Source organism: Leopardus geoffroyi, chromosome X (genome assembly GCF_018350155.1).
Source record: "Leopardus geoffroyi isolate Oge1 chromosome X, O.geoffroyi_Oge1_pat1.0, whole genome shotgun sequence".
NCBI classification, from domain to species: domain Eukaryota; kingdom Metazoa; phylum Chordata; class Mammalia; order Carnivora; family Felidae; genus Leopardus; species Leopardus geoffroyi.
The window spans coordinates 126195056-126222505 of record NC_059343.1 but is presented as its reverse complement, the minus strand read 5'-3'; the positions used below and the strand labels follow the sequence as shown (position 1 = coordinate 126222505).

Genomic DNA, 27450 nt, shown 5'->3' with positions numbered 1-27450 from the left:
ACCATGGTCGAATGAGGCAGAAAGCCAAGGAAGCTTGACCAGTGCTGTGACAGGGACAGCAACCAGGCCTGGGGGCCTTTGTGCATACCAGTTTCTCTGGAAGAGGGTATCTGAATAAGTTCAGTCCAGAAGGTATATAGGAGTTGTTCCACAACTAGAGGGTTAAAAACAAGATGAACCCAAGAAAACAAGTTTTGGGGTGCATGGAGGGAAGGCCCCCTCCACTGTTGAGCAGGGGGTGGGAGTGATGGTAGAGACAAGTAATTCAGATATAAGCACTTGGAGCTGAGGGACCTTTGAGATGCCAGGCAGGTCCGGCATCTGATGGAAGGGAAATGACAGCTGGACAGCCCAGAGGACACAGCCTGTAGGTGTTCTTGTGGTGCATTCCTATTCCAAACTTTCAGCCCTCCCTGAAGTCCCTGAAGGGTTTGGCACCTAAGACAAGGGCTTTACTCCTGGTTGGCCTGCTGGGTGAGATGAGGAAGTTACATCAGACTTGAGCCAAGGAGGATATTGCAAGGACAGACTTGGGGAAGAGGCAGCCTCTTCAGAGCCATACCTGGAAACAAGGCTGTGATATTTTCCTGCCCCACTCTGCCATAAACCAGCTTTTTCTGAGTCAATACAGCACCCAGAGTTTGGTTGAGTCACTGCTCCCCATAGAGCTGCACTTCTTCAAGGGCACAATCCAGCCTGGAGTTCTCAGATAACCAGGCAGAGAGAGGCTGGGTATGGGGAACTGATGGTGGTTGCCTGACCTGACCAGTGCAAGACCTGTCTGGTACAGTGGAGTCAGAAAAGAAGGCCACCCAGGACCAGGCAGTGGCTCACCTGGAAGCTGCCTGGCAGGGTTCCAGATATTTTGTGACTGCACAATCTGAGGGAAGAAGCACTATGAGAAGTATCAAAGTAAGCCTCCCTGACCAGCCCCTGTTGCACACTTCTGATGAGAACTCTTTCCTTCCTATTGGAGGCTTCCCCATTGTGAAACATCTCTGGTATCTAGAACTTTCTGTAATCTGGTCCCAATTCTGTTTCCTGGGGCCTCACAGGCAAGATTGATCTTGGACTTTTGGCCTTCACAACTGCGAGGCAGTATATTTCTGTTGTTTGAATCACCAGTTTGGGGTACTCTCTTACTGCTGCCCTAACAAACCACTATAGCCACCTTGCTATGACAGCAGATGAAGGGTATTAAACATCCAAAAGATATGTTAAAATGCCTCTCAAATACATAATACAGCACAACCTAATTTTCCTAAGTTCTCTTTTAAAAAGCATCTGAAACCATTCACTGCTCTTCTTTTTCTGCACAAAGGACAAGGAGAAATCAGAGATGTGCACTGTTTGGGGCTGAATTATGTCCCCTCCAAATTCATATGTTGCAGTCCTAACCCTGGTACCTCATGGTACATTTATTTGGAAATAGGGTCACTACAGATGGAATTAGTTAAGATGAGGTTATACTGAGGTAGGGTGGGCCCCTAATCTAACATGACTGATGTCCTTGTAAGAAGAGGAGATTAGAACACAGACACACACACATGGAAGAGCATGTGAGGACACACTGGGAAAGGTGGCCATCTACAAATCAAGGAGAGGCCTCCCTCCCAGCCCTCAGAAAGAACCAACCCTGCTGACACTTAAATCTCAGACTTCCAGCCTCTAGAACTGTGAGACAATACATTTCAGTTATTTGAGTCACCCCATCTGTGGTTACAGTTGCCCTAGCAAACTAAGACAGCCCCTATGCCCCATCAATCCCCAAGTCCCATCAGTGCTGCCTTGTGAAGAGCTCTGAAATATTTCCACTTGTTTAAAAGTTCTCACCGACAGGGGCACCTGGATGGCTCAGTCGGTTAAGTGTCCGACTCTTGATTTCGGCTTAGGTCATGATCTCAGGGTTTTGTGAGTTCCAGCCCTGCTTCGGGCTCTGTGCTGATGGCTCAGAGCCTGCTTGGGATTCTCTCTCTCCCTCTCTTTCTCTGCCCCTCCCCCACTCACAATGTCTCTGTCTCTCTCAAAATAAATCAACTTGAAAAAAATAAATAAAAATTCTAATGGACAAAAGTTTAGACAAACAGGGAGAATCACGACATGGAGGCAGTGAAGAAGAGGGGCAGTGGTGCTGCTGGAGCCATGGCCTCAGGATGGCCTCACACTCCTGGCTCCCTCTAGGAAAGAAGGTCTGCAGCCTTGCTCTCCACCAGTCTATGCTATGGCAGGTGGCCCTATCTCCCTCCTGGCACAGAGGAGGGAGCCCTGAGGGACCATGGTCACATACAAATTTTTGTGGGACTTGAACTAGGGAGGAAAGTAGGGGCTCGCAGTGGCGTTACAAGAGCTGGAAAATCCCCTGGGGTCCCTAAAAGTGACCTGTAGACAAAGGTGCTCTGCCCCTCTGGTTTCAGAGTCTTCCAAGGGTGCCATGGAGGCATACCACTTAGCAGACTTGGATTTGGACAAAGCTCCCAGTCCTGGCAGGAGCTTTAAACAGCAGCAACAACAGGGAAGTGGTGCTCTGAACAGGACTTACCTTGATTCACTGAAAAGTACAAGGAGGTATTGATTGCTCTTCATTTGCAGACAAGAGAGCACCATTATTTGCCCAGACACTCAGGGCTCAGAAATCAGACCAAATCCGGACCCTGTCTGTAGTGAGATTACCAGCACTCAGTCTGCCCCCTGCCCTCTCACCCCAGTCCCAGGCTGTCCCATCTGACCAGCTTACAGGCCAAAGCCAGGTCATGGCACCCACTTGGGCTCCCAGCTCCTGGCAGGGCTGGGCAGAGTCAGCATGTGCTCAATCCAAATCCCCTGAGACACTTTGGCTCTGTCTCCATCCACACTGGCAAAGAAGGCAGCTGTGAGTGGGGCTGGGGGCTGTAGAGCCTCCTTCCCCAGCAGAGGGCAGAGGACATAGCTGGCAGGCTGAACTTGGACAATTTACAATAGAGCTATTAACAAGCCCAAGAATGGCAGGGCTAGCACTCTGATGGTAGGCCCTCTCAAACCCTATGGCTAGTACTTTTTCCTAGGATGCTGTGGCCACAAGTGGGATAAGATGACACAGATAACATTAAAAAGACAAGAGTGATGTACTCTTTCCCTGGAGGTCAGGCTGTTTTGCTCCTTTTAGCCCTAGGACATCCAGCCAAAAAGCTGTTATTGATTTCTGTGCCCTGTCTTGACACTGAGCACATGGGGACACTGACCCTGAGGCTTTGCAAGGAGATGACCTAGCAGAGGTTCCACAGTAACAGTGGCAGGCAAGCCTGGAAGCCACCAGCCCCAGACAGAGATGAGTAATTGATTACCTGCTCGAGCCAGGAGAGGATCTTCCTAGAGCAGGTGGGTCCTGGCTCTTCTCAGAAGGCCTGGTCTCATCCACCACCTCAACCCTTTAGGTAAGACGAGAAACAGATGCACCACTTGTCCCCAGGGCACCTGTGGCCTGCTCAGCCGCCCTACAGCTTGCTGTTCCTAAAGGACATGATTTCCTTCTGTGCTGTCTATGGCCATGAAGTGGCCCAGCCTGGAGGCTCAGCAACTCCAGTTTGGGATAAAGGACAGCATATCAGGTTGAATAGTATCCCTTCAAAATCCATGTCTGCCTGGAACTTGTGAGTGTGACCTTATTTGGAAATAAGGTCTTCGCAGATATAGTCAACATAAGATCGGGTCACACTGGAACAGGGTGAGTTCTAAATCCAATGACCAGTGTCCTTATAAGAAGAGGGAAATTTGGACACAGACACACAGACAAAAGGTCATAGGACAATAGAGGCAGAGACTGGAGTGATGTGTCTACAAGCCAAGGATTGTGAAGGGTTGCCTGCTGCCACCAGAAGCTGGGAGAGAAGCCAGAGACAGTTTCTCTTTCACAGCCTCCAAAAGGAACCAATCCCGCTAACACCCGGATCTTGGACTTAAAGCCTCCAGAACAGGAGACAGTACATTTCTCGGGTCTTTGCCACCCAGTTTGTGGTACTTTCTTATACTAGCCCTGGCAACCTAATACAGCCAGTAAAAGCACATCATTATCTGTCACTTCCTTTATGCTGCCATCACCCTTTCCTGACTATATTCCAGTCTTCAGCTCACTATGCAACCTTGTCATGGATGCTTTCCTTGTTTACCTCATGGAATGTCCCTAAAATTCAACTTTCTGGAAGTCTCTTCCCTATACTCCCCAAATATTCTCTCCCAGAAGATATTCTGTCTCAACTGATGGGGACACTCCTCTCTCACTCAACTGGAGTGTCCTAATGTCCTGATAATTTCGTATTGAATTCTGTTCACCCTTTAGGGCCCATCTCCAATGTTATGGTCACTTCCAAGGGCCTGGCCAGGCAGAGGCTCCCAATGATAAGCCTCTGGACCCCAGCCCAATAATCCCTCCTGCTGAGGCATTGTCCAGCCTGTCCCTGGTAGAGTGGGAGGGAGGGCAGGGGAACAACTCCTTTTTAGCCTGGTAGCTACTTTTGCTTCAAACCCCAGAAGCCCTTGGAAACACTAAGGCTCTATTGGGGATCAGGGGCCTAGCTCTGTTACCAAATGGAAGTTTCCAGCCACAAGCTACGTTCTGTCAGCCAGATCTTGCCTACACAGAACTGCCTGCTGAGGCCACAAGTGCCACCATACCCACCTACTTGCTCATCTGGCCTCCAGACAAAAGCCACTAGGCCCTCACAACTTCCCTTGCTCAGGGACAGAGGCCCCTTCCCACTCTGCACCTGCTTTCCATGGTGATCATACTCCACCTCTGCTGGCAGGAGGCCTTCTCTGCAGCCAGCAAGAGGCTTGCAAAGATTCCCTTGCTGACATTTACCTCTTTGCAATGAACGGAGCCTGCATCTCCTGGGCAGGGCTGCTGCAAAGGAAGCAGAAAGGCAATGTGTTGGACAGAACCCATGGACAAGTGACATCATGACCACTTTGCTTTATAGGGTCCTGGGCCTCTCTCTCACTCCCAGTACCTCATTAGCCCTGATGGCTGGAGCCAGACCTCTCAGTTTTCCAGAAAGAGCATCTGAGAATCCTGGAAGGTCTAGCCAGGAGGAAAGGAGGGGAGCCAGTTGGTAGCTGAGCTGGCCCAGAAGCCAGGCCCTGCTGTGTCTCCTGTCATGTAACTCACCTGGTGCTCTTCTTGGCTGCTGACAGAACGTAGGAGTGCTCCCGGGAGGCTGTCTTCCTCACCACACTGCTTGCAGCCTCTGACCTGCGGTGGCACAGAGAGAAGGTATCTAATGGCATAAGGCAGGACTCACTCTGCCAGCATAGCCCAGCAGCTACCCAGGATGGCTCAGGGCCACCCCAGGGAGGCAAGTGCACAAAGCCAAATTAGTGCCTGCTCCCAGAACTATTCAAAGGAAACAGAGACCATGCAGCCCACATTTATCAAGCATAAATTGTGGGCCTGGCCCTGTGCTGCATGCTGCAAATCCATACTGGCTCATTGAGTCCTTACAACTTAGGAAAGTAGGTGCTAGTATCACCCACAATTTACAGATGAAGAAACTGAGGCATGGGAAACTTTAGTGACTTGTGTGAGACCACACACTTAGCTGATGGCAAAGTGGGCAGTCAATGCTCAGCAGCCTGGCTCCTGAACTTCTGGCTCTTCCCTTGTACCTCCCAGGTCCGGGGGCCACTGTCACTGCAGACTCTGGCCTTAGGATTGTCCACCTGCCAGACCTTCAGCACAGGAGCTTTGCTGTGTTTCTTAAGGCGCAGAGGGCCCAACAGACACTGGCAGTGGGGGCAGGCTCAGCCTGGGGGGGGGCAGTTATTTCCTCAGAGCCTAGCTGCTGCCCAAGTACCTGAGCCTCATTTTGAGGTGAGGGGCACTGGCACTTCCAGAGCGTAGCTCTGCCACCCAGCCATGCAGGCCCTGCCCAGCATAAAGCATACACAGCATCCGCACAGCACACACGGCATACACACAGAGGGCTCCTCCTAGGAGGATGGCTGATTTTGGTTCAATTTGCTCAGGACCCTTTTTAGCAAATTGATATAAAGTCCTGAAGCACCTCCCTCTGTACACTCTGTCCACCCAGGGGAGGCTTCCCCCAGCCCTCATTACCTAGGTTCTGCTCCATGAAAGTTTCATAAAGGGTCCCCTGAGCTGGCCCAACACTGAGTGGGTGGTTCTGGGATTCAATGAATGACACCTGTTGCTGGAAGCCACTCCTCCAGCAAACAAGCCAGCACTGATATTGTACATGTTGTGCATTTTGTCACTGCAACTGGCACCATTCCTATATTACTGGTCCACAGAAACTTGGGCCCCTGCCCTGACTGTGGGATGCTCAGCGGGCACCATTACCTCCGTTTCTGCTCATCAGATGAGAAGAGAACCTCCTCCTCTTCAGCATCCCCTGATGCTGAGCTGCGTCTGACATTGTAGGGTGCCCTGGGGGAGGGGAGAGGGTGTGAGGATGCTGTTGGTTGTGGCCCCTCCTCCCCCATCTCTGCCCCTGTTCCCTGTCACAGGCTGCCACCCTCAGCAGTTTGGCTTCCTGACTTACAACAATAATAGCACATGTTGGCATTGCTGCCTCTGAGTCTTTGCTCATGTCACTTCTTCCTCCTCAAGAGCCAGCCCTCTCCTCTCTCCTTATTCCAACCCTAACTGTCCTCCAAGACCCAGTTCAAGCCTCTCCCCTTCTCCAGAAAGATTTCCTACCTGGTCCATGTCACTGGATGGTTGTGACAAGGGATATAAAGCAATATAAAGATGTGGGGCCCTTGGGAACTGCAGATTCAACCCACACTTCTGTCCAGAAACCCCCTCCTTGGCCACATAGTGGGGGGCGTATTTGATAGGGGCCAGAAGGGGAGCCCCAAAGATTTATATCCAAGAAGCAGTTCAGATTTCAGCACAAAATGCCAATTACTTGGCTGCCAGGGCTATCATCATGCTCAGGATCATCAGGCCCCAGCGCGGCCTGGCCTACACCCCAGAGGGGTGCAGAGGCATGTCCAGGAAACAGAGTCAGCCAACATCAGCCCCAGAGATATGACCCATGACCCTTCCTCCAGACTCACCGGCCCCTTCTATAAGCTTCTTAGAGCCCCTGCTTCGCCACAGATCAGAAGAGCAATGTGCTCCAGGTCACAGTGGCAACTGGTAGGAATGTCAGGCCTGCTGTTTGGGCTTGTCCTTGAAGGAGGGGACTGAACTGGGTCTGCCATTGCATACTTACAGCTTCTTGTAATCCTCAGTGGTCATCTTATAGCCGGAGGAGGAGGGCCGAGGAAGCCCACTGGGAGCTGTTCTCAGCAGACCAGCAGCACTGGAGAGGAAAGGAGTTTCCATGTGCCCACTCCCAAGCCCCCTCTTGCTTCTAAATTTGTCTACATGCCCCAGCAGGAATGTGGCTGGTGGCCTTTCTTCTTTTCTTTCAGCCCTGCCACACACCCATCCCATCTGTGCCACCCTGAGCAGGGCAGCCCTCCTGCCATAGGTTGACCCAGGCCCCTTGACCCTGCCTTTATGATGGAGCCCAGGTTCAACCTGACACCAAGGCACTTTGATGACATGCCACCTCAGCCTTCTGGGAAGAAGGTAAAGTAAAGCACACAGCTGCTGGGAAACAGGACTGCCCAATCTGGGTCATACATCCACCTGGGGCTTTGTGTCCCAGCACTACTCTCCAGGGCCCTGCCCTACACAGGAGAGCTACCATCCACCACCCCTCCCCACCCGTGACAGATAGAGTAATCTCTCTGCCATAAGCCTGACCTAGGCCCTCATGCCTGGTGCTTGGCCTAGGCCCTCACCCCAAGGACACACACCTTTTTGGATCTCCATTGGCCTTGGGGAACTGCCGCTGTGGCTGACACGAGCTGTCTATGGGCTTGGTGAACACTCCCCTATAAGAAAGCCCAGAAGAAGTAGCCCTGTGAGCTCCCCTGTGAGAATCCAGGGAGCAGTGGTGTGCAGGCATGTGGAGGCAGGCAGGGTCCTATGGTTACCTACCGGATGATATAGCCAGTGGGAGCCCTTGTGCTTGGAGGCCTGCCGAGGGAAAAGAAGGTATGAGGTGAAGCAAGGACGCCCTATTTCCCCTGCACCCAATGCCAGCAAAGTGGATTGGCTGGTGGGTGCCCCAGTGTGGTCAGAATGAGGGGAACAAGAGTGGCTGGCCATTTCTCAAGAGAGCCAGCTACCCCTTCACCCAAAGCCAGGCTTCCTATTCTGCTCCCTCATGCTCCCCAGGAAAAGTACTGGGACCAGCCCAGGATGGCCCTGGATCACAGTAAGTGCCCAGGAAGATGTGTTCCATGGCTAAACATTTGTTGCAGAGGGGTCTCCTCCAAACTCAAGTTTTTCTCTCACCTTCCAGGCCCCAGTACTCCCCTGAACAAGAAGTCTTCTGGGATTGATGACAGCGCTCCCACTCTCTACTCTCACAACTGGAGGCTGCATGGTCAGAGGCCTGGGGTTGAGGCATGGCAGGGAGAGCCCAGGGTCCCGGACCTAACCACACAGCCTCCTTTGGGAAGGCTCATGAGGGACCAAGGGGTAGAACCAAAGGCAGCTTCCCCACCCTTTCTGCTCCTTTGGGGCCTCTCTCCTCCAGCTCCTGAGATGCCCACATCACAGACTTGATGAAAGTTTGGGACTGGAGGGCATAGCTGGAAAACAGACTGCACATGCTGGGTGTCTCCTGCTTGGGAGCAACTGAGCGGGTTCAGAGGGCCAGTAGTGGTAGGCAGCAAAGAGCTGTGAGTTTGGGGTGCAGGGGCAGGAGACAAGGATTCAGCAGATGGCCTTTCTTTCTAGGAAGACAGTAGCTTAAGGGCTGGAGAACAGGGGAAGTGGGTCTAAAGGAACCCCACAGAAGCAGGTGAGAAGGGCAGCACAGAGCCACAGTGTTCTGCATCATGGCAGACCCTGTCCTTAATAGAGACAGCAGCCTGCAGGTGACAAATTTGCAAGCACACTTGGGGTGGGGCCTGAGAAAGAAAGGCCATTTCCCCCCATCTAGCCACACAAACATTTTTGGCCTGGGGAGGCTAGGCCATGATCACTGGCTGTCCCTTGGATCCACTTCTTTCCCCAAGAGAAAAGGAGAGCCGAAGTTTATGTAGACTTCCAGGTATCCCTGCTCTAAGCCCTGAGTCACAGTGCCCTGGGATGTGCTTTCTAAACATAGCCCCAAACAGAAGCCCAGGGTGAGAACCGTACCACCCAAAGTAAACTAGCCCCCTAGTGAGTAGACTGTCTTTAAACCGTCCTCAGGCCTTCACCAACTTTGCCAACTGCAATAATCACAATCCATAATTCTCTCTTTTATGTTCACCTCTCTATTTGGTTCATGCCTGTGTTCCCTGCTAAGATGTTAGTTCCCCAAGGAGAGAGCACAGGACCTGGCTGGTAGTGGATGCCGAGTCAGGGAAGGGTGGTGATGGGCAAGTCCATAGTTGTTAGAGGCAGCCCCAGAGACTTAGCAGTGAACTTGGATCCCTCCCTTCAAGCTGCTGCCACTGCCTCTATCACCACCTGAGAAAGATCCTGGCACTGCCTTCACTGCCAACTGCCAGTGAACTGTAGCAAGACTAAAGCCTGAGGTTTGCATTCCCACCACTCACTGACTTGGCAGTGCTTTGGAGCACCCCTAGACACCGATAGGCAAAAGTCTTCAAAATGCAGACGGGATGGGCTGTTCCCTTTGGCCACATGTCAGAATATGTCATCCTGAATTTGGGAGACCATTGGAACAAATGTGTCCATCTCCTTGACACCCTGATTCCTTCCTAAAATTCACCTGTACACCCCAGAGAGCTATGCAAAGGCTGTAAATCAAACTGTGGGCAGTTCTTTGGTTCCGCAGTGCACTCAGCAATCAGGGCTACCTACAAGAGAGTCATGTGTGACTCTCAACACTGTGTAAATCACCTCAGATATGTTGTCTCACCCTTTACAGAGACTTCCCAATGTCCACTAGGCAGCTGGAACCATGGAGGCCCATTAGGTAGCCAGCCTCAAGGTCACACAGCAAGGCCAGGGATCTGAACCCAGTGACACCTGCACTCCCTTTCCCAAGAGGAAGCAGAGTAGAAAAGCCTGTCTCTCCTGTGGATTTGAAATGATTCACTGCAGACCCTAACATCTATTTTGAATTTGGGCTCCTCCTTATCCCCTGAAGACTGCGGCATGAGGCCCACCCACTGGCCTTCAGGCATCACCTCTTACCTGGTCTTCGGGACTTCCCCAGCTGATGAAAAGGATGTGGCTCGACTCCGACCAGGAGGCAGCTCTCTGGAGAAAAAGGGATCCTGAAAGAGTGGCTCTCTGGCATCAGCCACCTTGCAGCCTCCATCCTAGAGGCTGTCTGCTGAGCCCCAAAGCAGGTGAGGTGGGGTGAAGTGCATGCACCACAAGAACTTGGCTCACCATTCCCGTCTCACCTTCTCCTTCCCTGGCCTTTCTCCACATTCCACAGGCAAGTATGTACATGCCCACTCGGCGTCAAGGGCTTTCCCACCTTGTAACTTTGGTTGAGTCTTGCCCTCAACTGGATTGCTTTCCCGTGCTCTGCCCTCCCCAGCTTGCCTGTGGCCACATGTCCCCACTGAAGTCTGAATGGTGGAAGTCCCTCAGCATCCCCAGGCATCGACGGGCCTTTGTGGATTACAGCCCTACCCCACCTCATTGTTGCTGGCCTCCTAGCCTCCTGGACTTACAGGGTGTGGCCTTCTGATTCATCCTGCTTGGTGATCCAGCTCTTGTCCCCCTTCAGCGTGGTCCGAACCTTCATCTGCTTGAGGACATTATTGCGTTCCTCCTCACCTGGTAGTAGTGGTTTCCCTGGAGGGGCAAGGCCAGGCAGCCTCAGAAGGGGAACCCAGCCCCAGGACACTGATGCCTCCCTGCCAGTCCTCCCAATATGCTGCTCTCTGCTGCCGTGCTTGTAGCCCTTGCAGGGCAGGCCACACACCAAGCCTGGGAGAAGAGGGAGTGCAGTCCTCACCTTTGGTGCTGCCTCCAAGAGCTGAGATACTCATGGCGCTTGCTCTGCAGATCCCTTCTCAGTTGATTCAACAGTGCTCCTGAGGACAAAGGCAAGCACATGGCTTGTCACTTCATGCATTTATAATGGCTTGCAGGTCATCATGTGGTCCCTGACTGCCCTTTGGGTATAAGGAGGCAAGAGTTGTTGGAGTTTGGGTGGTGGGCAGAGGCCAGGGAGTGAGCACACACTGGACCTGTCATTGTCTGATAGTAAAACCACCTGTCTGCCCAGAGCTGCTCACATGGGGAATGGGCTGCTATGGAGCTGTCTATTCAACAGATAGCTTATAAGGGCAAACCACAACCCCCCTAGAGAGTTCTGATGGCCAGATTCCAGGCCCAGATGAGTGTAGGGGAGAGAGGGGAAGCAGTGGAACCTCCACAGGGTAGGCTTCCTGAGGGCTGGCACTAGTGGGCTCAGAAAGAGGGACTAAAGGAAGGGTGGGGGCTGGGAGACCAGTTCCTTTGGGGTTAGATTATCTTTCTCACTCTTTAGTAGCTGTCTGACAGACCTTTGGCAGGTCAGCTAATGTGTCCAGTCTGCCTCACTGTCCTCATTTGTAACATGGGATTTTAAAAACTCTACCCTTCAGGACTGCCATGAAGGCAGAATGCACCAATGTTCTTGAAAATGCCTGGCACCACCTGGGCACAGCAAAGATCGCAGAGCAGTTGGACAGGAGCCAAGGAGCAATTGAGTTTCAACCTGTCTTCACTGGGACAGGGGACTGTCAGCTGTCCTCAATCAAAACAACCAAGCCTGAGAGTGTGCAGCCCTGTGTTGCTCACGGGTTTGCTTCATCTCCAGTGGGGAAAGCCCAGGGCCCCCCTGCCAACTTCTAGTAGTGCTCAGGGACCAGGTGAGGGTTGGGATCTGGTAAGGAATTGCTGTTGTGCTCTGCTTTCTCTTCCTCTCTCTATTCTTGCCCTGCTCTCCTTCCTTGTCTTTTCTCTGCCCTTTAGCCATGTGTTTCCCTCCTGTAGCCAGTGAAAGGTGGACTACAGTGACCTCCAGAGCCTCACAGCACTGTGAAGATGTTTGTCTCAGAAGAGGCTGGGGTGAGGAAGCCAACTGTCCAGGCTGGGAACGGCCCAATGCTAAAGGCAGATGGAAGGCCCATATCGTGGATCTAATCCCAGCTCTGGCCTGCCACAACTAGCCCTGTGGGCCTCAATAGAAGGACTAGGGGTTCCGGCAAGTGGACATGATGGGAATGAGGGGCCCTGGCCCTGCTGGCATAGTCCTGAGGCAGAGCAGCCTCTCCCTTAGGAGCCTGTTACCCGCTGCCCACCCCCCCCCCCACCCCGCTGCCAGCTGGCAAGGCCTGGACATGTTTCTTTAGAGGTCAAGGGCACACTAAAATGGCTAAGGCAGGGGCCAAGATCAAACCAAATTTGCCATGTTAGCAAGAGCTGGCTTTCCCATAAATTGCACTGAATGAGCAGCCCAGGAGGCCCAAGCCTGATGCGTGCCAGGAATGGCACCTCATCACAGCAAATGGCAGCCCCGCTGTTCAGCCCCTCCACCAAGGCTGCCACATCAGAGTTATATTGAGCAGAACTCATTCCATAAGCAATCTTTAGACCACATACATCCAACTGTCCCATCCCAGCAGCCCATGGAGTAGCCCCACTGGGCAGGACACACAGACACACTTGCTACCTAGGATCTTGGCCCCTCAGTCTCCTGGTGCTGCTGACTGACTGTGAGACCTTGGGCCAGTACCTCACCTCTGGGCCTCAGCTCAGGGCCTCCTACTGCTGAGTGTTTAAGTTCCTTCAGGAACTTGACAAACCTGTTGACCACATTGCCTAGAAGTTTCCTGCCAAATCAGAACCAAATAAGCCACTTCCAAAATCAGGATAGACTCACACACATGCAGAATGACAGAGGCAGAGGGACCACTGGGAACTCCCTGGCCAAAGGGGCAAGGATACATGTAAGAGCCCACAGCAAGGGAAGGTGGAGTTGCCTTAGGTCCCATCCACACAACTAAGACCCCAGTCAGAAGACTCAAGGCTTATGCCCCACCTCACCAGGCAAAGAGCAGGGCTGATGCTACATCTCAGAAGTCAAATGTCCCCTTTTGATGGGACAGTAAATCTGAAAAAGTCAAGAAGTAGAGTCTTCCCATGGGCTTGAAGAAGGCAGCTCTTTGGAAAAAGGAGCCTTTAAAGTGATGTGCCCCAGCCAGACAGATGGACACATGAGGTATGAATCAATGTCCCAGCTGCAAAGTTGGCTTTTCCCTCCACTTCACTGGTCCTTCCTCTCCCTGCACCTGCTTTCATCTGTGCCTCATTCCCGCAGCTTGGCCCACATCAGCCCTCACTTTTCACTCAGCTTCTGCTGGCTGTCCATTGTCTCTAAGCCTTGGGGCAAACTCTCCAGTGTCCAGACCCAGTTACTTTTCTCACAAATGACCTTCAATGTTGACATTGTGCTCCAAGAAGACCATGTACTTCAACATCCGTAGAAGGTGGCCCTACCACAGTAATTCTCATGCCTTTGTTTATGCTGGTTCCTCCCACCTGGGATGCCATTCAACTCCTCCTGCTGAGCTAAGCCCTACCTCTACCTCAGGGGCCCACCTGTCTTGCCTGCTCCTGCTCCTGGGGACTCTCCCTTCATCTGACCTGCATGCCTTGGTACTGTTGATCAAAGTCTTCCCAGACAAGACCTGCTCCCTCTACCAGCCTCAGCAAGAACAAAACCGAAGCATCCCCTCACACACCCAACACATACCCTGCACTGATTTTCTGCACTGAAGGCTGGCAGGAGCCATGCTTTTGACTAACCATACATTGCCACCTCTCCTTGGACCCAAGTCTCTTCTCAGACCCACCATCCCCTTCATCCCCAATCAATGGACAGCTGGGAAAACCCTCACTAGAGACAGGAACAGCTCTGAAGAATGGGATGCAGACCACTCAGGAGTATGTTTCCCAGGCAGCACTCACATACTATTGGTGGGCAGATCAAAGGACTCATCTTTTCAGAAGACAAATCTCTATATGTTTTGAAAGCCTTGAGAGGGTAAGACCATTGGTCCAAAAGCTCCCCTCACAGCAATCTCTCCTATGGAGACAAATGAGTAAGCAGAACAAAGTATACAAGAGGGGTGGTGTCCCAGTGTTGAGTATAATGGTGAAAATTAGGCAATAATGTAAATTCCCAACAGTGATATTTAAACATACTATGATACATGATTCCAGCAAATACTATGCACTTATTACAAATGATATGGATATATGATGTAATTTAACAAGTTTCATGTGTATGGTTTCCATATATCATTAAGTGAAAGAAAGCTTTTAAACAAAAAGATGTGTAGGATGGTGCTATTTACTTAAAAGACTAAACAAGCAGTCATTTAACCAAATGAAATGGGAGCTGGGGCTGCTTGGATAGGTAATGATGGATCTCCAAAGTTGACGCAAGGTGAAAAGTGCCAAGGAAGGACTGGGAAGTGAGGAGAGCCAATGGATGCATGGGGAATTCTCTCCTTCCTCTGGGGTAGACATCCTGGGGAAGGTGCCCTGTGCCTCTAGGGTCCCTCTGGGCTGCTCTGAGCAGAGCCTTGCTGCCTGTGGGCACACACACAGCCTCCTCCAGGATCCTGGGTCTTCTCTGCACACAGCTTGGGTGGGAGGGAGAACAGGTATGCATTTTGGGGGGTATCTCCCACCTTACTTCTAGTCTTACTCTTCCTTGGGGCACTTGGGTTTCTTGCACAGCCTCCTAGGCCTCCCTGGCACATCAGGAAGGGCCACCTGGATTGACAGCTGACATCTTTGCTCCTCATCCCTAAGTGGCTTCACATGGCTGTGACACTGTCCCACTGCCTGGACCTCAATCTCATCTGTAAAGTGGTGCCAAGCCACCAAGCCCATGGACTTGCTCGCTGGGTCTCCTCCTGACAGGGTATTCCCAAGCCACAGCATGTGCCACTGACTAGAATTTGGTACCAGTTATTTTCCATCCCATAGTTTAGGTGTCATGATGTTGGTGGGTGTCTTCATCTTCCAAATGGCCCGTGTGAGTGCATTTCTAGTTTGGATAGCCTCTCTGTGTACACTTTCAGTAGTACAGCTCCTGTTTCTACCTTGATAGGAAATCTTTTGGTACCTTAGGAATGGTCATATTGCCCTGCTTAGGGGCCTGGCTTAGACCACCAAAGGAACAGGTGGCTTATCAGCCACTTTCCACCCTAGCTATCCTTCATAGGGCAACTCCTTGTGCCAAGTCCAAACAAGGGTATATATGCAGACTACACCAGCCTGTCCCATGGCAGCTCAGGACCAAGTCTAAGTCCTCCTGAGCAGTCCAGGCCACCTCAGACACTAAATGGGTGCCCAGCCCACCCTCCTTGCCCTTCATACCCTTATTCCTCCTTCTTCCATTAGCCTGCAGATGCCTCTTGGGGTAGGCAGGGGGGAGCATCCTTAGCAAGGATGACTGGGGGGAGATGGGGACAGGCACTCCTGATGCAGATGGTCTCTGAATGCACCTTCCTCCCAACTGCTGAAGCCTCTCAAGGCTTTCCAGCAACCTCCCAGGGAAGGGGCCTCTGGCCCTGAATGGATAGAGAGAAGGAAAGAGCCAATGAGGGAGTGCAAGGAGCCTGTTTTCCCCAGGCCACAGCAAGCCTGGTGTGGTCAGGGAGTGGAGTTGGAGCTGATGCAGGCAGATTAGCAGGAGAGAGGGAGCCAGGGAGTTGGAAGACAGTGACGCAAATGCTTGGCTGATGCATGAGGAGACAGAGATGGAGAGAGAAGCAGCAGGAGAAGAGCCTCTGCCCCACAAGGACGTGCTCTGCCTCCAAGATGAGAAGACTAATTCAGAGAAAATTTTCTAGAATTGCCACCCAGATTGACTCTCCATGTTGTGCACACCCTTTTTCTCAAGCAGGCTTCTGTTTCTTTGCCCTTGCAGCTACCTCTTTGCCAAATGGCCTAGAGCCTCAGCCCAGGAAGCATGTCCCAGAGGAGCCATCAAGTCCCACAGCCCCTTGGCTAATCCCATTCTCGGTCACACTGCACTAAAAATGTCTGCATTTCCCAATAACCTGGAAGGAAAAGGAAACCATAGGAGAGGAAGAAGGAATAGGGGCAGAGTCCACCTCAGGCAGACACCACAGCAGGCTGGACCTGGACAGGCATCTGCCCTTGTGGCTGTCTCCAGCCCCTGAGTGTCACCCATCCTGGAGTCCTCAGTCTGGTGCTGCTGCTGCCCTCATGCTAGCCTGCCTCAGGACTGAAATGCCCTTCCTCACCTCCCCCATCACAGTTGGGACAAGCTGGCTTCTTACAGACAACTGGGTGAACACCAACGAGCAGGTGAAGTGGCTAGGCCTGTGAACACAAACAGCCTGGACATCTATCCCATGGGCCCACCCCAGCCCCAGTGACCCTGGCCTGGGATCTTTGTACCAAGGGCTTGTGTGAAAAGAGACAAGTTGAGCCTAGTGGGTAGCTGGGGAATGAGGGAATGCTGAATGCCAGGCAGGGATCTCCAAGGCAAACTGGGAGGGAAAAGGAACAAAACACCCTTAGCTTTGCACACCAAGGAGCTGCAGCCAAAGGACACAGGTGTTGGGACTTGTCTGAATGTGTGTGTGCTGGGCGCTGGCCACAGTGAGCAATCATGAGTGGGCACACCACAGACAGAAGAGTAAGAGGTGGGACTCCTTACCCAGAGGTGAGTTTTGACAATGTGCACCCAGAAGGCTGAGAGGGAGCCTGGCTGTGTTTCCCTATGTGTACCAACTTTCTGTGGACCCCATCCCCGTCCAGCAGGGATCACATGCAGTTGTGTCTTTTGGAACCTGAGCCTGCAGCTCAACTCTGGGTTGACCCCTTAGGTGTGAGTCAGGAGTTGGCTGAGGAAGCCAGTGGGACAGGACAAGAAGACACAACCCCAAGCATGGCCCATGTGGCCAAGCCCAGTGACAAAATATGGATGTGGTAAGTGACATATACATGAAAGCTACAAGGCCTTGGGCTGCCCGGTGCATGGGCCAGTTGCTGGGCCAACCTCAGGCCACGTTTGAGTAAAGGTTTGTCTGTGAGCATTTTTTTTAAAACAATTTTTAAAAAATGTTTATTTTTGAGAGAGAGAGACAGAGTATGAGTGGGGAGGGACAGAGAGAGAGAGGGAGACACAGAATCCGAAGCAGGCTCCAGGTTCCGAGCTGTCAGCACAGAGCCCGATGTGGGGCTCGAACTGATGAACCATGAAATCATGATCTAAGCTGAAGTCAGCCACTTAACTGACTGAGCCACCCAGGCGCCCCTGTCTGTGAGCATTTTCATGGGACTCCAAAGCAGGGAGCCCTAAGAGAGGCAGAGCCCCAGAATCACTTCAGCAAAAACATAAGTGCTCCTATCTGGGTCATGAGAGAAGAGGTGAAGTAATGAAAAGTCCCTTGTCTCTCAACAACTTGTTTCTAAGATGAGTAAATCCAGCCACTTCTGATCCTTCCACTGGGCACTGTCAGGCGGTCTCAGAGAAGACAGCTGGACTGACAGGAAGGACACTCCTTTTTTGCATGGGACCTTGGCTCCCCATCATTGGGTGAGGGTATCAATGACTAAACAGTGGAAAGACACAGCCTGCAAGGATGACTCCAGCTGTCATACCTGTTCCTTCTTGCCTTACTATAACAGCCTAAGTTGGGCTCTACAACACCAAGGCTCTAGTTCTACTGGCCAGAATCCCTCCATACCTCCCTTCTGGCCCAACTGGTAATGGGGGATTCTGACCATGGGGATGAGGGTCCTGTTCATTCTCACTGTAAACACTCCCTTTGAACATAGAGCCATCAGTGGTCCCAGGATGGAGGGAAAGTCTCAAAGAAAAGACCCTGTGCCTTAGATCCACCTTCTGGAATGCACATCTAGGTCCTCTTTGGGTGTGTTCCAAGCAAGTGCCTTTGAGCTTCAAGATTAGAGTCCTCCCTTGTGCATAAATACCCATGAGAGGCCCCTATTAAGCCCCTTCAGGGTAATGAACTATACTAGGATTGGGGTGGTCTGGGTTACCAGGGGAAGGGTAACACCAAGGTAGTCAAGCCTGCCTGCTAGAGGACTCTGCCTCTTACCTTTTCCCTCTAAGCACCAGAAACAGAAGCAAGAAGGGGGTAGGAGACCATGCTTGTTCAGATAGCTGTAGAGCCAAGCCAGCTGGGTTCATTATCTGTCATTTCATGGGAGAGGCACACTCATGCTGCTAGAGATGTGGAGAACTTGGCCAAGGCCAAGAAGCCACACATCTGTGATGTCTGTTCAAACTCGGGTACAAATGAAAGAGCACTAGACAAGGGGTCCAAGTCCTAGTTCTGTCAAAACAAGTCACTGGACATGTCACTTACTCTCTCTGGGTGAAGAAGAAGTCCCTAGTCATAGGAGGAAGGCATGCGTCTCAGTGCAGCCTGTCTGCTCATCAGCAAGTCCATGGGACCCCATGCAGTGCTGTTTTCAGCGAGCTTCCCTCCCTGTCCTGTCCTCCCTCTGCAACATCCCATGGAGGACAAATTCTTAAGACACTGGGCAGGCCATGGGACAGGCTCTCCCAGGAGGCTGCAGCAGGAAGTGCAAGAATGGGCTGGCATGCACTCCACATGCCAGGCTGAGAAAGGCCTGGACAAAGAGATGAATGGAGTGAGGCCACAGGCAGGATATAGCATGGAGTGTGAAAGAGCTGGGGATGCCAAAAGTCAGGGAGTGTGACCTCCACCCCCAGCTTGGGTGCCCTCACCCAGTCTTTTCTGAAGGCATTTGGCCTAATGTCTAGGTTTGGACCCAGGCCAATACTCAGGCAGCCAAGTGCTAGAATGATCAAATGTGTTATGAAGCGGTCTCCTGTGGCCAGGTCTCATGACTGAGGACATTCTGATTCCCAGTCTCAGCATCTGGCAAGAGGACGATCAGCAGACAGGTTGCTTTCCTCCTGGAAGGGGCCCTTCAGAGGCCTGCCAGAGCGATGGCAGAGCAGCTGGGTCATGTCAGAGACCCCCAGTCTGCTACTCAGCACACAGCTCCCAGGAGCCCCAGTGGAGCAGAGCACCTTGACCTGCATGTGATGCTCCAGTCCTAGGGACTCCCATGTGGAGGCTAATGAGGCAGAAGGAAGGAGGTGCACCACGTGGAAAAAAGAGCTGGAGGAGATTTGGATTACAGAGGGAAAAATGTAATATGGAAAAAGAATGCCTGGGGGGGGGGTAGTATTTGTAAATGTGCTTTACAGGTAAATGAGTTCTACATGAGAGTCTGGAATTTCACCTTCCCCCAGCCCACCCCCAACATCCCAGAATCTAGACTTCTTGGCGTCAGTGCTGGAGGGCCCTGGAAGGCAGCTATCTGAGGGTCTGACACAGGCCAACTCTCTCCAGAGGCAGTGTAGAGTTCAAGCCCCAAGGGGGTAAAGGGAGCCATGGCTGCCTGTCACTCTTGAGGAGCCAGGATTCCTTCTGGCTGTCCTGTGCCCACTTTCTAGTTTTCCACAGGCTGGATACAAGTGACTGCTTGGGGTGACTGGTCCATTTCAGAGGTAGCTTGGCCTCAGGGACCAGCAAGGGCTTCTTGGCAGTGTCCTCTGAGATACTTTGTGGAGGCCGGGGGTCTGGGCAGGGTTAAAACGATGGGGATAGCAGGGCCCATGAACCCTTACCCCAAACAGAGCCCCTTGCCAGAGCCATCTATATGAATTATTCCCAGTGTTTCCAGGGCCTCCGCCTCTCATGCTGTAGCATGAGAAGAGGCCCAGAGGAACCCTGGGAGCTCTCTTTCAAGGCCTGGGCTGGCTTGGTTCCTCACCCCCTGGACCTAAGAACCAAGGTGGTCTTAAGCTCATCCCAGTAGGGCAGAGATGCTATTCCCATCAGCACACAGACAGCCAAAGGGGTTGAAAGGGATTCAGGGGTCATAGATCCCACCCCCCACCTTAACCAACTCCCTCCTCAAGAATACCCCTGTACCCTCAATGTTGCCACCTATTCCGCCTTTGCCAAAGCAGGCCTGGTGACACACAAGTCCCTGCTCCCCCACTTGCCCCTGACTAACACTGGCCAAAGAATTCCTTTTGTCCTAGTTACAGGTGATTGTGAGTAAAGCTCAAGAGGAAAAGAGGAATGAGCCCCCTCTCCCCACCCAACAATACCTCCCACCCCAGCTGATCTTGGACAGGCCTCCTCCCAGCTACTTTCTCCCCTTCCTGTCCACCCCGGACCCAGAGTGTCCTGAGCTCCACCCTTACCTATTATCACTGTCCCCATTTTTTTTATAAGAATATGGAGACTCAGAGAGGAGAAAGAATTTGCCTAAGGCCACACTTTCATTTATTCAACAAGCATTTATGGAGACCTGACAGCCAGGCTGGGTACTGGGCAGACAGACAGATGGACAGGAGCCTATAGCAGCCCTTCTAGGGCACTGCCAGAGTGCTGCATTTCCCAAGGAAGTGCCCTTGGCTCAGGCCGTCCCAAAAGAATGAAAGAATAAGTGGGAGCTCACCGGGCAGAAGTGGTGAGACAAATCCTGGGTTTTTGTTTTGTTTTGTTTTGTTTTTAGTCTAAACCAGGCACTGCCTGGTGTAAGCATTTTCACTCATTCTTATGATTGGAACCCTTGCCACATCAAGCTCTCTGGAAAACTGACCTAGTCATCAGAAAATGGTGTGCTGAGCCAATTATCACAGGAACCAGACTACAGGGTAAAGGTCAGGACCACCATCAACAGCCTGCAGCAGCATGAGGCCTGCCCACCACTGGTCCCAGTGGCCAGGTCTCCTCCAGTGGCTCCAGTTCTTGGTTTCCTCTTGCAGTTGGAAATGAGCACACTCCCCACAGGAAAAACCTAGACAGTGGTTCTGAAAGTGGCCTCTAGGTCCCTCTAGAATACAAAACCCCTGGGACATGTGCTTAAGCTGTAAGTTCCTGACTCCCCACATTAGAGTTTGACAATGACATCCATAGGGCCTCTTGACTTTCATTTTTCAGCCCCTTCTCCACCCATACCTGTCCCTCCTGCTTTCCTTCCCCTACCCTTCTCAGTTCTCATTCACTGCTGTGCCCCAGTGCCCAACACAGGCAAGTAATCAGAAAACACTCACCAAACACGTACATTATCTGTGAGACAAAGTAACCTGGCTCCATTCTTAATCCTCAAGTGAGTCTTGAATGGGTACCTCTCTGTGCCTCAGTTTCCCTTTTGGAAAAAAGAACTGATGCGAGCCCTGTCCACTCCCTGACCCCTCCATGGCCACTCCTCAATGAACATTACTGTCACACAAGTGCTCCCATGTCAACTTCCCCGTTCCTAACGAAAATTATCAGAAAAGTTAACAGCAGGGAATCCAGATGAGACTTTGAGGGAGTTCTTTGTATCATTCTCACAACTTTTCTGTGCGTTTTAAATCAATCCAAGATAAACAGTTAAAAATGAAAACAGTAGACATTATTAAAAAAAGGAAGCAAATCAGATTTTAGTAGGCATCCAGAAGTGAATTTAAGAATTAAATGTTCTGTGGCAAATATTTAACTGTGGGTAGACACCATATGCCTCACTGGTACAGACTGGTAGTGATTTTTAAATCATTTTTCTTTAGATGCGGAACCCACATTCCTCCCAAGCTGGGCCCACCCTCAGCCCTGGCCATCACAGTCGCTGGAGGAGGACATTGTGCAGCAGGTGTTCCTGGCTTCAGCCTCCCTTCTGCACAGGTGACAAAACCGAGGCCTCTGGAGGTTGTGTGGTCTGCTCGGGTTTGCACAACTAGATGGTGGCTGAGCTGGGGTTTGAACCCAATCTGACCTCTGAGCTGCTCTCTTACCACTAGGCTGTAAAGACACCTCCCTGGTACATTACACACTCTACTACTGTTCATCTCTCTGTTCCACTTCATTAGTCTCCTGCCAGCTTGCTGACCCTCAGAAGCAATGATGCCAACCTCTCCTGAACATCACTCTCAGGCATGTGGGTCCCCTAGGTGCACTGCCCCTGTCCTGGCATCAGCCAGCTCTCTGCAGACACAGTGGAAATGAATACAGAGTCCCTGATGGATCCTAATCACAGGAGCCAAAGGCCTGGGGCACCATGTGGGTTGCTGCTCACAGCTCTGAAGCCATGGAAAATGGCCCTCCTCTTCTCCAGCCATGATTCTGTCCCATGCCAGGAGGGCCTGGCAGTGGGGCAGCCTCAGGACTCAGCAAGCAGAAAGAAAGCTGGTGTTATGCATGAGCTGGCATCTTATGGGCTGTGGCTTGAAGCAAGATCCAGACCAAAGGGATCAGTCACCCGTGGAGGCTGAGTGGGAAAGGAAGAAGGCAGGCTTCCAGCTTCCAGAGTACATTGAGTCAGATTTGGGATTTTTCTTGCCATGTAACTGAGGACAGTTCAGGGACTAGCTGCTGATGCCTATCTGCCCTGCTAGATCTCAGGAGGCTACATGGGCACTAGGCAGAAACACAAAGAGCGCCAGGCATGCTGAGGGAAGCTGAGGTGAAACACTAGCCACCCCTGGGGTCACTGTCTTCAGTGGCTGAAATCTGGACTCTAGTTGAGAAGGAAGTGAGGTGGACAAATTCGATGCTGGTCATTGCTCCCTACTGAGTGGCTGTCCATCTCCCCAGCTAGCCTGTCACTCCTTGGTGAAAAGCCTGCCTGTGATTTCCCTCCAGGCCCCCACTGTCCAGCTCTGGGTAGAACATGTAGGGGCTTAGGAAGAACTGGCTTTGGTCTTTCAGGAACATGGGGGAGGCTAGACCCATGCAGCCCCAGTGGATATATAGGCCTTGCCCTGGCAGCTGCCAAGCTCCTTCCCTTACTTCCAAGCCCTCCTCTTCCAGGAAGCCTTCCCTGATACTCCCAGTGAGGGCTGCTCCCCTGCTTCAGGCTCCCATGGCCCCTTGTGTTTATGCTACTCAAAGCTGCAGCACCCAGTATGGAAATGGGGCACCTCTGTCACTGACTTGTGATGTCCAAAAAGTGGAAATGAACAGATGTGAAGCACCTGCTGTGTGCTGCTCTGTGTACCTTCCATCAGCTTACAATAGTTGAGTATAGGGACTCCAGGCAGGCCAGGGCATCTGAAGTCCAGGCCAGGAAGGCACAAGGGCTGGGGCTGATAATTGATGGAAGTGGGTAGGGCAAGTGAGGTGGGTCTTCTCCTTCCCATCCTATGGCCCAGGGGTAATGAAACAAATAGCACAGGCACCAAGACCAGCCAGCAAGCTGGCCCTGGTCTGTACATCTATGTCCTAGCTAGTTGCTTCTAAGCAGCAACCAGGGCCTTTGAGCTGGCCTCTGGGCTGCCCCTGATTTTTCAGATGAGGCAGTGGAGACCCTGGGAAGGTAGGTACATCTCCTGTTTCCCCTTTCTCCCAGACTTGCCCAGTATTATGTGAGCTGGTGAGGAATGCAGAGCCTTTCCCCACTGCCTAGGCAGAAACACAAAGAGCACCAGGCATGCTGGGTGGGACCCAGCTCATGGGACCCTGCTTTCAGTCCCCAGCCAGGTACCATGACCAAAAATCTAAAGGGCCATGAGACCAAAGCAAGACTGGCTCTACTGCTTGATGGGGTGTGAGGGCATGTCTCTCTCAGGGTTCACAGAGTATGATCCTGAGATGCTTTGCCATCTACAATGTCAAATCTAAGTGCAAACAGCTCAGTGAGAACACAATTCCTACCACATCTCAGATGTTCCAGAGCCCAGGCCCACTCACACTGACCTCATCTGAACCCCCAACAGCCTTGGGTGGGAGGAGGCCTGGTGTGTTACCCCTTGGACTGATGGAGCTGCCCAAATGCCCCCAAGCTCGGAAGTAGCAGAGCAGACAGAGATGCTGAGCATTCAGTCTTCCTGAGGCCAGGTATCACTCTGCCTTTCCAAAGAGGACAAGGCTCTTGGCTCCCCTACCCCCATCCAAACAATTCAGCCACAGAGCCCGTTTGCTGCAGATCCTGTTGATAACACTCAGTGACACTTGATTCGGCGCCTTCTGTCTGGGCAGCTACCTTTCTGGTAGCCCTGCAGGAGACTGCCCTGTGCCCAGCACATGCTCATCACAAGCAATCCTCGAGCCCCCTGCTCTGGGCTCCAGGGTGAGCCAGCCTCTGGGTCTCAGTGTTCTTATCTATAAAATGGACACAGGGTGAACTAGCTGATCTGAGATGCCCTGATTCCTTTGCTTGCAGTCAACTCTTACAGCACCTTGGCCCCAGGCCATTCACTAACAATCAAATCATTTTTCCAGAAAGGGTGAGAATAGAGGGACCAGGCCAGCCTTCTCTGCCTCTCTAGTTTACTCTCTTTGCTTACAGGGAAAACCAGAAAACCAAGTTCACTGCCTCCTTGGTGGAAGTCCAGGAGGAATGCTTGGAGCGGGTGAGGATCATGGAAGGGGGAACTGAGGCCCTGAGCTGTCCCCGCCACCTGACTGGGTATGGGCGGGGCGTCCCCCACCCCCACCCCGTTGCCTGTCCACCGGGCCGCGCCAACGGCGACTCGACAGCCCTACCTGGCACAGGTGCCCGGCTCGCGGGGTGGGCCGAGGAGCGGGCGGACACGGGGCGCGGGCTCCCTCGGGTGGACAGCGCCCAACCGGGCCAGGCCAGGCCGGGCCCGGGGCGGCGGTTGTGGGACGGCGGGAGCCTGGTGCAGCGAAGAGCGTGCAGGGCAGCGAGGAGGCGCGGACTGGGCTCCACCCGCAGGAGAACAAACAGGTTTTCACCGGCGCCCAGTGCCTCGCCCCTCGCCCCTCCCCTCGGCCGGCCCCCTTCCTCTGCCCTCTCTTGGGGTAGGTAGATGCGCCTGGCACATTCCGCACATTCTCCCGCCAGTGTCCTCGGCCCTCCCGCTCCTTCCCAGCCCCGCCCCTCGGGGCTACTGGAGAAATCAAGGCCGGGGCACCCCGAGGCGAGCACAGAGCAAGCTCCAGAAGGCTCTGCCACGGTGGAAAACTTCCAGGCAAATTCCTTTGGGCTCCCGGCTCCGGACCGGGAGGTCTCCGCCACATGAACGCCCCGGCTGCCTACTTGCGCCCCTGCCCACACCCGACGCGATCTGGCCCCGGTTCAAGGCCAATGACTTCCACAGATGCTTTGGGTTAATTCTGTGGAGAACTACTGTTCCTAGATCCATTTTACAGATGAAGATCCCAGACAGGGGCGGGGAGGGGGGAAGGGGGCCAGAGGCTGAGATCATACAGGAAATCCCAGAGGCTGGGAAGAAGAAGAAAGTGAGGGAGCCCGGCTCACCAGCAACACTAGAGAAGTTCTCACCCTGGAAGGCCATGCTGGGAGCACCTTGTCAGCAAGCCGGGCCACCTCACAGGTGACACATCCAGACCCCTAGGACCAGTGCAGTTTGATAAGTGTCATTCATTTGTGCTTTTTGAGTACTTGTGTCATTGAATCATGCTTAGTGAGTACTTGCTATGTGCAAGGCACCGGGTTGGGGACTAGGAAGGAGGGAGCTTCAAAAGAAGCCCCAACCCTGCCTGTGGGTCCAGGGAATGCCTCTTATGTGAGGAACTTAACTGCCGTCGAACAGACAGCATAGGGTTGGCTAAAAGTTGGCCTATCAAATGATGGGATCAAAAGGATGGACCAACAGTTCCTCCTTCATCAAGCTCTGTCAAGTCTATGTCCCAAATGGCCTTCCAATCCATAGACTTCTGTCCATGCCCACTGCCACCACCCTAGTGCAGGCCTGGGCTATAGGACCAGCCTCCTTGCTGGTTTCCCTGCCTCTGGTTTTGCCTTCCTTCCCACCCTGTCTCACACACAAGTCAGTTTAATAGTTTATATGCGTGCAACTCTTTGATGGCTTCCCGTTGCTCTCAGGATAAAAGCCAAACTTTAAGGGGCCCCAAGAATTTGTGGCACCAACCTCTCTCTGCACATCCAGCCACACTCCCCTGCTTCTGCCTTCTGAATATCACAAGTCCTATCTCCTTGGGGTATTTGCTCCTGGCACTCAGACTCCCTACAATGTCCTTTGTCCCCTTGTCTTAGTTGTTCTCCAAACCTTCACTCAAGTGGCTGTAGATCCTTCTCTGACTGCATGTGCCACCCAGGCAAGTAGATTGCCTCCTTCTGTGTGCTCCCCCAGTTCCCTCTGATGACATAGTTCTAGCATAGTGGCCATCACCTCTATTATTCTACATGGTGAACTCCAAGAGGGCAGGGCCACATCTGAGTCATCGCTGGGACACAAAGACAAGCACAAGGGGTTGGAGGGGATTTGCAGAAGGAGGGAATTGAGGGGTGATTGAGACTCTAGAAATAATTCTCATCATTCTCTTCCTGGGCTTTATCAAGTAGGGAGGAAGTGACCCTGTGTCTACGTGACTATGTGTATAGGGAGTGGGGATGGGGGGATTGTATATAAAGTCACTTCAGTTCATCTGTCTCTTGCCAACCAGCATTTTTCTGCTTCCACTCTGGTGGCCAGTATCTAATGCCTTCCCATCCTCTGCTTGGGTTGCTGGTGGCCATGGATTTGGCTTGGCCTCCTAGCTCCTAAATATACTCACTATATGACCTAGGGTGTATCACATCCCCTTTCCTTTCAAGAAACTTCAGATGTAGAGGGCACAGTGATGGGTTAGATATAAGGGTGAGGAAGAAGGTGGTACTTGCCTCCAAAAGCCTCCAGTGGGAAGGGGAAAGCTTGCTCCAGAGCCTTAAGTGTGGGTGGGTCAGCTACAGAACACAAGACTGGGGTCCAAAGCCACCAATGACCAGTCAGTGAAGGCTGCCCTGGGTTGGGCTTCCCTGGAGCCTCAAGCTCTTCCCATGTCCCAGGTGATTCAGCCCTTGCCCAGGCCAGATATGCCATGACAGTGTCAGCCTAAGAGACCAGCCTTTCTTCAACTCCTCCCTCCCTCCCAGGCTGCCAGGCCCTGCAGCTGATCTCACCTAAAACGGGTTTGACTCGAATGGTAACTGCTTTGCCCTACCCTGCCCTGCCTTGCCCACCTGTTCACTGTCTCAACAGAAACCCCCACTCCTACCAGGGCCACCCCCAGCCACCTCAGCCAGACTTCAAGGTCCCTGCCAACTTCATCAGGCTCTTCTTTGACTCCTTGTTCTCAGGCACCTGGGCCCAGACACACCAAGTGCTTTCATACCACTGACCCCTGCACAAGATGTCCCCTTGGTGGTGACCTTTTGCCCACTCTCAACCACAACATTGGCTCATTCACAAACTTTGCCTTGGCCTAGAACTTGGAGGACAAGATTTTAGTGACTGTTGGCTGCCCCCAGACTTGGCTCTACCCCTGCCTGGCCTGAGCTTGGCCCTGTCCCTCTCTATTCTCTGCTCAAGTCTCTAACTAAGGTGAGCTGCATGGTGGGGACAGGCTGGGCTGTTTGGGTAGACAAAAGGCCTGGAAGGTAGAGACAGGAGTGGGCAGGTG

The 27450-nt window shown here is 52.5% G+C and overlaps 1 protein-coding gene across 1 annotated transcript in view; it reads right to left on the bottom strand.

Moving 5' to 3' along the window:
• ZNF185 (zinc finger protein 185 with LIM domain) overlaps positions 1–24771 on the bottom strand; it is a 62804-nt gene extending 38033 nt beyond the window's left edge. Inside the window, exons 1-12 of the mRNA XM_045471206.1 lie at positions 24547–24771; positions 10986–11064; positions 10699–10822; positions 10208–10273; positions 7988–8026; positions 7804–7881; positions 7212–7301; positions 6332–6418; positions 5141–5224; positions 4835–4876; positions 3321–3404; positions 2762–2851 (exon numbers count right to left, since the gene is read on the bottom strand). Coding sequence (XP_045327162.1) covers positions 2762–2851; positions 3321–3404; positions 4835–4876; positions 5141–5224; positions 6332–6418; positions 7212–7301; positions 7804–7881; positions 7988–8026; positions 10208–10273; positions 10699–10822; positions 10986–11019 — 818 coding nt within the window. The 5' untranslated portion in view covers positions 11020–11064; positions 24547–24771. The remainder of the gene's footprint in view (positions 1–2761; positions 2852–3320; positions 3405–4834; positions 4877–5140; positions 5225–6331; positions 6419–7211; positions 7302–7803; positions 7882–7987; positions 8027–10207; positions 10274–10698; positions 10823–10985; positions 11065–24546) is intronic.
• Positions 24772–27450: the final 2679 nt, after the last annotated feature.